Genomic DNA, 11165 nt, shown 5'->3' on the forward strand with positions numbered 1-11165 from the left:
GTACAAAGTCATTTCTTACTGTCCACAGAGTAACTCCCTATTTAGGCACAGTGCTCTAAAGTTTACAGAGCTCTTCCTCAAATTATCCGGATCCTCATATCAGTCCTAAGAGGCCAGCGGGGTTTTACGGAAGGGCAAACTGATGATTAGAAGAATAAGTGATTTGCCCAACTTGCTTCTGGAAGTTAGAGGCAGTCCCAGCTCTCAGATCTGACTCTGAACCCAGTCTTCTTCCCACTAGAGCGAACTTCTGCTTTGACTGTGAAAATGAAAACAATAATGATGGTGATGATCCCTTGCAACTGTAGAAAGCTTTCCTGTTTACCAGGCAGTTCTCACTAGTCAAGGAGTGCCTGTTACAGGCAGAGGTTACAGACACACACACAGCCCTGGGCTGAGCGCTCAAAACCTTCTAGTGGAATGAGACTGCGACGTTCCGCAGCAGCGGAGAGAGCAGCAGGAGGGAGCTGCCCCTCCCCCAGCACCTGTCCCGCTGGTCTGGCCGGGGGTGGCAGCACCCAGGGCTCTCCACCCATCTCACCTGAGCAGCGCCAACCACAGCAGGCCTCGGTATTGACACGCGACCTCTCTGTCTGCCTTTTGCCTGACCCATCAGCCAGGCCCTTAGAAGGCAACCCTGACACCCCAGACAAAACCCCAATTGGCAACTACGTAAAGTGAGGAATCGGACTGAAGAACTGCTTTCATTGCAGCGAAAGAGCCGCGCAGCCTCTGGGCTTACACACAACAGACAGACGGCGGCCGCCAACACGTGGCACACTAGGTTGGGAGCAGAGAGGTGGACGTGGTAGTCCATGCCTCTGACACTAACAAGCTGTGTGACCTTGGCCAAATCACTTAGCCTCTCTGGGCCTCTGTTACCCCATTTGTATAATAAGGGGAGGATGTCTGCCCAGCTTGCCTCACAGGACGCAGGCAGAAATGCAGAATGGGTAAGAAAAAGCTTTGCAAAACATAAAGAGCACGTGTTTCGGATTAAAATCCTCTGAGTGTTTATTACTGTGTAACATACCACCCAGTTCCAAATGGTCTGAACCTCCCAGCCGGGCTCCAGTGAAAGAAGACAAGAGCCAGGCTTTCTGGGTGGATTTAAATGGGCCTCACATGCCACCAGGCTGTGCCTCTCGAGCCCCTCCTCAGCCTCGAGCTCTGTGGACTGAATGCCCACACTCCTGGCAAACCGCCACCTTCCCAAGATGACAGAGGTCTCTGCCTGCCCCAGGGACTCTGCCTGCCTTGTCATGCAGCCTCTGAAAACCACGGCCACCACACACAACACACTCTCTATAATCTGTCACTCCGAGTGCGCCCATCAAATTCTTCGATGACCGAAAAAAAAAAAGTCAGTGGATGGAACAGCCCCAGTTCAGAAATTCCCAGTCACACTGTTTTAGGGCTGAACTTGTTTCTTAAAAGGCAGTTCTAATTAGAGTGACATTTTGTCCACTGTGGTTCTTAGTTATGAAAATAATGAGCTATGAAATTCCAATTTATTGTTGACAACTTAAACGGCCAGGCACCGGAGCGGCGCGTAACTTCCGAGTGCCACTCTACCTAGTGACAAATCTATTCTGGGCCTCGGGAGGCTGCCGGCTGGGCCTGGGAGGGTCCTTGTTCCCTTCAGTCTCCAGGGGAGATCTGGACGGCTCCCGGGCACCAGAACATGAGGACCAGGCATCTGGACGTCCCCTCTGAGAAGGGCTCGGCGTCTTGCCCTGAGAAGATTTCAAATAGCAAAGCAAGATGTCGGCTCAGCAACGATGTCTCAGCAAAAACAAAGGAAGGGCCTTCTTTCTCTCTCTCGCCCTCAGTGCAATGAAGAGGCTTCCCAAGAAGATAGCTAAGATCCACTTGGCGATCAAAGTCTGACACTGAGAGAGTCTAAAATATTTCTTTCCTCACTCCCTCTCCTTCTGTCTTATCTTCATTGCTCTATTCTATTCTAATCTCTGTTTTAAAATCAATCATTCTCTTTTCTCTTCATTTCCCTTTCTTCTATTTTTCTTCTTTTTTCTCACTCTCATCCTCCTGCCGAAAACCACCGTCTAACGAGAACACCATGCTGATGTCCAGCCTTCCTCCTTGAACTCTGGCTGGGGCCCATTTGCCGCTGAGTGCTAAACAGGAGTGGAGCCCAGAGCCTCCCTGGCTGCAAGGTGAGCTGGGTGGGCAGGGGATAAGGAATAAAGACAAGGATCAAGGTCCCCAAGGGGGATGCCAGACCCCTGCCTTCGAAACTTCTTCCCTTGGCCTCCAGCAAGGCTCCCCAAGATTAGAAAATGCTTTTCCCTCCATCTAAGAGAAGTTCTTAAATTCCAGCAGATGAGAGGGAGAGAGCACACAGAAAATCACAATATATCACTGACATGCTTTAAAATATGTATTTTCTATTCAGGCAACTGTTCTCAAATCATAATGCAAGCTACAGGACCAAGGTTGTTTTCTGACCCGGGGAGAAAAATCCTGAGAGAGCACTGAACAGCTAGACCTGAGAATACTCCAGCTTCCAAGGCTTCACATGCCCAGAAAAAAACCTGTGGCTTTGGCTTTGGGGTATGATGGGATGCCGATGGTCTAAGAGTCCTTGAGGCCTCCTCCCAGTCCGAGAGGACTGACTGGCTGGACGGACCTGGGTCAGTCACTTGGCCTCTGTAGATTTGTTTCCTCCTCTTAAAACATGCGTTGCTGGATCATACTGAGGCTCTCCGGAGAAAATAAGCAGGAGTGCTCAAAGGCTGGGCTATTTCTCCCTCTGGGAGAACTGGCATCGTTAATATTTTGCTGGGAGTAAATCGACGGGTCAAGTGGCAACTTTCAAATGTCAGATTTGAGAGTTAGTGTGTGTTTGGTTTTTTTTTTTCCCTCTCTAATATACGGTTAGGATGCCTGTCACTATGAAGAAAACAAAACATATAAGGAGGAAAATACTACAACCCAACATAAGAAGGTTGATGGTACCCCAAAACTGAAAATGACAGCTGACTTTTAAAAATGGAACGTGCTTTACATTCAAATAAAACATTGAACTTGATTATGTGATTTTATAACTTGTGGATTTTCCACCCAGCCCTGCTCAGGCCCCAGACTCACCCAAGATGTGTAAGGGAAATTCCCAAGAACCTCTTATTCGTGGGTCCTCTGGAATAATTCACCAGGCTTTCAGAAAACATGTCATTCCTCCTGATTGAGTCACCCCATTCCATATGTCACTCGAAACAGGGGTTTCCCAGGGCTACTTTGAATTGAATGGCCTTGAAAGGGCTTTGCAAACTCTAAAGTACTATGCATGTTAGCGAAGTGCTACCGTGATTTTCAATATGACGCAGGCACATTGGACAGCTGCTGGGTCATGTTTTAGGTCGTTATTTGAAAAATCAAGGGAAGCCTGCAGCTCCTGCCTTTACCTGCCAAGAATTTTGCTGACACAACCATGGCTGACTCGAAGCTGCCTTGAGATGTCGCAGGGCCTGACACCTTGGTGGGCAAGTTCCACTATCCTTTGGCGGACTACATCCGGGAGTGGCCGTCCATTCACAAAAACCCCCCCAAGCTGATTCACTCCTCCATGTCCTGAAACAGATCAGAAACAAAAGGGGAGGGAAAGGGTGGTTAGAACCAGTCACACAGTACCAGAACCGCTGTTATAAGCACCCAGAGGCCCTCTGATCAGAAATGGCCGCAGGCTGGATATCTTGAGCCCGGGGTCTGACCGTGTAGGCTTCACAAGCAACTCAGATTGCTTTTTAAAATTAACCTTTGCCTTTGTCCATCTTCAGCCAGTCAATCGGGCTATTGATAACAAGCATCCCCATGCTATGTTTCCTTTAGTTTCTAGCATCTGCCTTGTAATTTTTTGTTAACAATGGAATGTGTAATAGACCCCAATCTACACGAGAGACCTAACTTACTACCTGCATGATGCTGAGGTCTAAGGAAGATCCTCAGGAGAAAATATGTTTTAAAATACATCAAATGTAAAGAGGTTTTTAAAAACAAAACTCTTTTCCTTTTAACAAATATCTGTAAAAGTGAAAACGACTACTCCAATAAACCTAGATCTCAAGGGGAAAAAAAAATGGGGTTTTGTTTGTTTTTTTTTAAATCAGCAATCTGATTCAGGGGCTGAGGACTTAAAAAAATTGTTTAAATAGTGTCTGCAGAGTACTGAAACAAAATCCAACTGCTGCCTTGATTAAAAAAAACAACTCTTTCTTTAAAAAGATGGGGCTCATCCCTCAATAAAGGGGAAAAATAAACAAAAAAGGTGAGGCTGACATGCAGACTTGACCACTGTACCCTCTCGGAGCACACAAAAGAAATGGGTCAGAGGATCACATTCCACTCTACCACATCAGGATTTGTTATACAGGAGTTTCCCTGGAATTTCTGGAGTGTTTTTGCAATTGACAAGCAGCTTTAAGTTGGTTTCGGGGGAAAATAAAGAAGCTGGAGAAGGCTTCCGAGTCTCAGGTTTTACAAGTGCTCTGAGGTGGATTTTAAGAAAAAGTAGTCTGGGAAAGTATCTTCTCCACCCAATAAGCTCCCTTCTCTTACATCAAAGTCCATCTGGAGGGAAACAGGGATCTAAGTAAATGAAGAGCCAGACCGTAAACACAGTGATCCAGTGCAGCAGCAGCATTGACCTTGCAGCTGTAAATCAGCCACTAACTGACACCGCTGAGGACGGTCAAAAGCCAAAACCCAAGTCCAAGTATTTATTTACCAATGCTACTGGCCGCTCAGAGGCCAACGATGGGGAAATCCCCATCCAAAATAGGACTTGCCTGGGATTAGACTGTACCAGGGAAGCTAGGGCATCTCAGACATCTCTCTTTCTCTCTCTCTCTCTCTCTCTCTCTCACACACACACACACACACTCCAATTCTAAAACATAAAATAGCCACCTCATCTCCAGTAACCCCCCAGCACTTAATTATTATCTATGTTCATAAACAACATCCGAAATAAAAGGGGGAAAACACCCATAACATAATCTATTTCCTTAAAACTGCCAAAGCAATTCACCAAAGTTTTCCATGAAGGTCCTAATTGAATATTTCCCAAAATTTCTGAGGTTGATTTCAAGGAAAAACACAATTTAATAGCTAATGACAGTACTTAATTCTAATTCTTAGCTGAATTTCTCTCTGATTTTCAAAATGAGCTTTAATTGGTTTTGATTGTTCTAAAACACCCCAGACATAAGAAAAAGGAAAACCATCCCAAACAGGATTTCGCAGTTAGAAACAAAACTGCATAGTTCACCTAAAACAGAAAGATGACAGCCACCCCTGGTCAAGGGCCTTAGAAAGGCTTTGTTCTGGGGTTGGGAGCACCTGATAAAAAAAAGGGGTGTACAGATCGTTAAAGAATAGGCTGAACTGAAGAAAGTAAATTCAAAATTGGTACGAGCTCGTCTAAGAGGACAAAAAGGAAGCTAAAAGCATCCAGCACAGTTTTGAGATAACCTATTAGTCCAGGCCTTGTGACCCATTTCCAATTGCTTGTTCCCTATACCCCTGGCAATTTAAACTTTCTGCCCAAAATGCAGAGGCAACCTTCAAAGGACTTAAATTTCAACACCAGTCCTGCAGGACATTTGTGAGCTTTTGGGACCGTTTGCATCATGGAAAAACCCCAAGGGTTGGACACTCTAGGTGACAGCCCCCAAACCCTCTGCTTTTGACCACAAAGACAAGGCTACCTATGTTCTTCTTGAGTCTGATCCATATAACCACAGCTGACACCAGACTCAGGATGACCTGGGACCCCCTATCTCCCTCAACTTCCTGGAAAGGCTCCCAAACTCACTTGGCTGGGCCTTCTCTGCCTCAGTCACAGTCCTATCCAATAGAGCATTTCAAGACTGGTAGGGAGGTAATTTACCTGGTCTGAGAAGGCAATGTCTCCCTCTTAACCTGAGATTGGAAAGAAGTAAAACCTGAAGCCTGAGAGAGGGAGGCAGGATGGGGAAAGAGGAAAAGTGAGGGGAAGGATGCGAAGCATGGAAACTAAATGAAACAGACAGCAAGGACAGAGAGCGTGGAAGGGAAGCCTCAGGTTAGAAAGGCAGAGGAGGAGAGAAAGGAATGGATTGGCTAATACAGGCAAAGAAAAGAAAGGTGAGTGTGGTGTACGGTGGGAGGCAAGAAGACCAAAAGAGAAAATGGAGGAAGCCCAGTAAAGGGGCATCTGGAAGACAGAGGACTTCTGTGGAGAGGAAACTTTGCTTTCCGGGACCCCAGCTCCAGCCCTGCATCTCGTCAGAGAACCCAAGTCCCAGCCTCTACTTCCTATGGACTCCAGCTGGATGAGGGTTCATCCCCTGAGGGGTCCGTGTTCTCAGCCACACTTCCCAGGACCAAGTAGAATATTCAGAGGGCCTGACACAGAGACAGATACAAACATATCAAGGCACAGACCAGGAAACAGACACACAGATACAAGGGGAAACACAGGCCCGCCCCCACAGGGCAGGGCAAGCAGGGTTTGGAGGAGGGTTGGGGGAAAAGGGTTGAAGATTTGTGGTTCCGGTCTCTGAGGGCTGGCCTGTACAGAAGCTCCTTAGGCCCCGATAAGTACATACTACTCACAAGGAGCCCTATCCAAACCCCAAAGGGTTGTAGGAAGAGAGTCTCTGCTGACTCAGCGGTACGACCCACCTCCAAAACCCCACAGGGTTATTGAAATTCCTCCTAGTGGCACCGGAGAGGATAAATGAAGGCACACACAGGGAAAGAGCAGGGATGAAATTTCCTTAATGGGCTCAAACCAGCAGACAGGCGCTGACACAGATGGACAGTCGGGTCATGGAGACAGATATAGTTAAGCCAGAGAAAACACCTTGCACATGTGTGTACTCACTCAAACAGTCCACTGCCCTCTCTCTGGAATCTTGAGTCCCGCCCTCTTCCCTTCTGTGAATCCTGGAAGACCTAAGAACAGCTCCAGCTTTGCCCATGTGAACTTCCTGTCAGTCTTTTTGTCTCTCTGACTTCAATATCATACTCTGTACAATGGGTTTAGCTGAGGGTTTAGATGACCCTCAGGTAGGAGGCTGGCCATAAAAGTCCTTTATAACTGGAAACCATATCTGAGGAAAGGAAACATCTAGGCGGGGGTGGTGGGAGGCCATTGTGCTGATGAAAATGATGAATCTAGACTAAGGAGTAAGGGCAGGAAAACACAGAAGCCAATTTCCCAGCAGTGCCTTCCCCTCCCCCAATATCACCTCCCCACAGAAGCTGTCCTGCTCCAAAGGGGGTGGGGGCCCCGGGAAGTAGAGGGAAGAAACTGACCAGGGCCAGGCAGGAAGATGAGGAAGTGGGACTTGGTCTGAGCCCTTACTACACCAGCAACCTCTCAGGATCTACTTGTGCACCCCCCTCAATCACCAACAAATTGGGGCCCAGGGTGGGCCTACATTGTACAAGCAAATAGCTTTAGGCGTCAGAACTAAGGGCGCTTCCAGAGAAGCCAGCTCTGAAAGCTAGGCTAGCTGGGGCCCAGCCCCCACCATGCTGCCAGGAAGACTGAAAACAGGAGGAGGGAGCACTTCTCGAAGAGGGGGCAGATGAAGGCCGGGACAAGGAGAGAGAGAGACACAGGCATTTTTCGGTTTTCTAACCGTACCTGGAAGGAACCACCTTCTCCACCCTTATGCACTGCCCGGAGACCACTGGTTCTGATGCTATCTCCCCAAGGGTCCGGCGACCCCTAGGGTTCCTGGCTCTGCGCAGGAGGCAGTGAGGGTCTGTGGATTCTGGCTGGCGAGGAGAGACGTGTAGGGGTCAGCCCTCCCCATTTTGTCCCCCATTCGCTCCTTGCTCCTTGGCTGAGCTAAAGGCTTGCCCACCTCTCAGAGTATTGACCCCAACTCGTTTGTTTTCTTGATCACTCTGCGAGAACAGATCCTCCCTGAGCATGGCTCAAGTCTGCACAGGAGACGGCTGCCGGGGGCGCTGGGGTCACCACGGACTGGAAACCGTTTTGGCACAGGCCCCAAATGGCGAGGAATCGTTTGGAGTAGGACCGGTGCAAGCGGCTTCTCTGCGCAAATCTCCCCACTGCTTCGGTGGATTACCTTGCATTCAGAAAATTGACACAAAGAGAAACTGACCTGCCCGCAACCAGCCCCAGCGGCTTAGATCAGCATTTTCCTGCTTATCAGGCCACTCGGCCCTCCGGGGCAGAAACTGACATATTCGCCTGGGAAGCTTCCCTTCTCTCCAGCCGGGTCTATGCTGCCTTTGTTAAATAGGGGACTCACGGCTGGGTAAGCAGGATCCTGGGCTGTCTGAGGGGAACCTGGCTTGGGGTAAGCTCCCAGTCTGGAAGCAACTCCCTGACCTACCGCCCGTGGGGACTCGAGCTGGACACCCCGCTGGATGCCGCCAAAGCCTGGCGCCTTGCTCCGGCCCAGCTCTGCAGCGTGCAGAAGGGAAACACGATTCGTTCCACTTGGAATTTCCTTGAAATCTCCAAATCTAATCCGGCATTAACTCACCGTGAGAGGAGCGCTCATCTCACAGGAGGCTGTGCTAAAGGGTGAACTGGCAGATCCCTGAGGGACAGGGAGCCCGGTCCGCCTCGCTGGTGCCCAGAATGACCCTTCCCGTCTCCTACACACGCCACGGCTTTCAGAAAGGGAGGGGGACGCCTGTTATGACTGACTGACTTCTTGATTTTTTTTAAAGGGGAGAAGACATCATGTGGCAAGTGTCCTGAAGAGAAGGACTTGATAGTGTCTTTAACGGTCTCTCCATATGAACTGGCAGCTTCTAAGCTCAGCTGACCGACTGCCACTTCGTTGATTTTTCAAATCCCACTACTCAACTCCAGGACGCCTTTAGAGCCCTGAACTTGGTGTCCTTGCTTACCTCTCAGCCTCTTCCTCCACACATATATGCACACAGGCACTGGTTGGGGCCCCAATTTCCCTCCAAGCATCAATCCTCATCAGCCCCACAGCTGAAAAAGGCGCCACCGGGGATGGGGTGTGGGACACTGTCTTAGACTTAAGACTGACCTCTCCCTACAACTTCCTGCCCTCCAACTAGCTAGTCCTGGAGCCCTCTTCAGGTCCGAGCCAGGATGCTTCCAACATGTTGAGATGTTGCTGCGGGAACACCCGCAGAGGCTGCAGCTCGAAGGCTATACTACCCGTTGCTGGAGGCGGGATTCCCGGTGCCAGGTCCTCTGGCCGGAGGAACCAGGCGCGTCCTTCCACATGCCCTACCTGGGAGCACTGCACTTTGCCAACTTGACTGCGCTGCTACTGAAGCCCTGAGTCCTCCCGGCCCTGGTAGCTGCCTCGCGCTCCGGCACACCCAACCCCGTCCCAGCGGGAGAGTGAGAGAAGCGAGCTTGCCGCCTACTTACTATGCATGGATGCAAACGGGTCGTGCTTACAGTGTATTTCCATCGGGGCGCTCCAGACTGCAGGCCGGCCCACGCCGCCGCCTCCCGGCGCCAAGGGGCTGCCCAGCGCGGCTAGGGAGCCGCGCCACCAGGCAGGGTACGGTGCGATCTGGGCTCAGAAAACGCTGCTGGAGCTTCGGGGCCTTTCTCAGAGCTGCTCCGCTGGAGATCGCCGAGAGCTGCGCTTAGAGGCGGGAAACGGCGCTAGTACAGCCTGGCTGGGAGTGGGGCGCCGAACTCCTGGTGGCTTCCCTCCTGGGCTGTCTCAGGCAGCGGCTGCGGACCCGGGCCGGAGTAGTTGCGGGCAAGGAACCCGCAGCTTTGGGGGCATAGCGTACGGGCCCGTCTCCGGGACGGCAAGGAGCCCCCGGACTCGGGTAGGAGCAGCTTTGAGGAGGCCTGCGGGACACACGGCCCTTGGCTTCACTCAGGGGCAGCGAGGCCCGCGGGCTGCCAGGCTGGTTCCGCGGCCTCGCTGCCTCTGGAGTCTCTCCTCGACCCCTCGGTCTCCACCGGATCCTTTCTCTGCTTCTCTGAGTCTCTGGGGCTTGGAGTTGCAGCCCCAGCCTCTCTCCACTCGGCTCTCCGACGTCTCGGATGAAGTTGCAAAGAACTTCCTCTCTGGCGGCGCTGAGGCCCCGGCGGGTTCGGAGACGCTTCCGTCACTGACGTTGGGGCCGTGACTCCAGAGTCCCCAGGAGCTTGCAGCTCTCACACCCCCGGACCCTCTGCCTTCAAAGTTCCCCCGGCCCCCGATGCCCCCCCATCGCCGGCACCAGAAATGGGGACAACAGCGACAGTCTCCTCCGCGCCTGAGTATCTGCCTCACGCCCACCAACTCTTCGAGCCCCCCTGTCCTCTCTCAGGGGTCTGGTTCCACTGTTTTTCAGTTGCCTCTTCCGGGACGGCCGCCGCGCCTGCCCCCGGGGTGTAGCGAGGGACGGAGATAGTGAAAGGTCCCCTCCACCAATGCCGCTGGGACTGCCGGTGCTCAGATGGAGCCGCTGTCGGCTTTGACTGCCAGCGCTGCAGCCGCCGCCGCCGGCGCTAGCCCTCCGCCTGCTCGGCGCGCACAGTGCGCCACCGCGCCGCCCCGGAGCCGCTTTCAGGACCCGCTGCGTGTGGACAGCGCCGCCCGGGGCTCAGCCTCCCTCCGGGCGGGGGCGGGGCGGGAGCTAACCTGCCAATCACGCTTTATCGAACCAATCAGAGCTGTGGCAGCCGGCCCTGGCCCGAGACACCGCCCCATTGGTTGAGCAACCGGCGGGCTCCGCCTGATTAGCGGATACCTGGGCAATAGGAGAGAATGGGGGGCGGGGCCCAGGCCGCGGCGCCACGTTCATTGACAAACGCGCGGGGCGAAGGCCTAGTGGAGCGCGGGTGGGGGGAGGGGTAAGGGGATCCACACAGGGCCTGGAGAGTCCCGCCGCAGATCCCGCGGGAGCCTGACCCCCCTGCCGCAGCGTTGGGACCCTGGGGCACCCTGAGGGACTGGGAGCAGCCAAAGTGGGGATGGGGAGGGGAAGGGTGAGGGGGGAGGAATAGTCTCCTGAAAACATGCACACGGATGTTGGAGGAATAATACGAGCGCAGTAGAGATCCGGTTTTCAACCTAAGCACCACCAGATTCGGGATAGACTCGCAGTGTGTGCACATTTACCCCGTTCTGAGCTCAGTTTCCTCATATGTAAAATGGATAGAGTTGGCTTACCTAGTCTTTAAT

At 52.0% G+C, this 11165-nt stretch overlaps 1 protein-coding gene across 2 annotated transcripts in view; it reads right to left on the bottom strand.

Moving 5' to 3' along the window:
- The window catches only part of PAX5 (paired box 5), a 195110-nt gene that overhangs the window by 171242 nt on the left and 12703 nt on the right, over nt 1-11165 (bottom strand). For both annotated transcript variants that reach the window (XM_040631610.1, XM_040631611.1), the window contains exon 2: nt 3426-3591. In XM_040631610.1, the coding sequence (XP_040487544.1) occupies nt 3426-3591 (166 nt within the window). The remainder of the gene's footprint in view (nt 1-3425; nt 3592-11165) is intronic.

The sequence above is a fragment of the Ursus maritimus genome, unplaced genomic scaffold, assembly GCF_017311325.1.
Source record: "Ursus maritimus isolate PB19 unplaced genomic scaffold, ASM1731132v1 scaffold_17, whole genome shotgun sequence".
Taxonomy (NCBI): domain Eukaryota; kingdom Metazoa; phylum Chordata; class Mammalia; order Carnivora; family Ursidae; genus Ursus; species Ursus maritimus.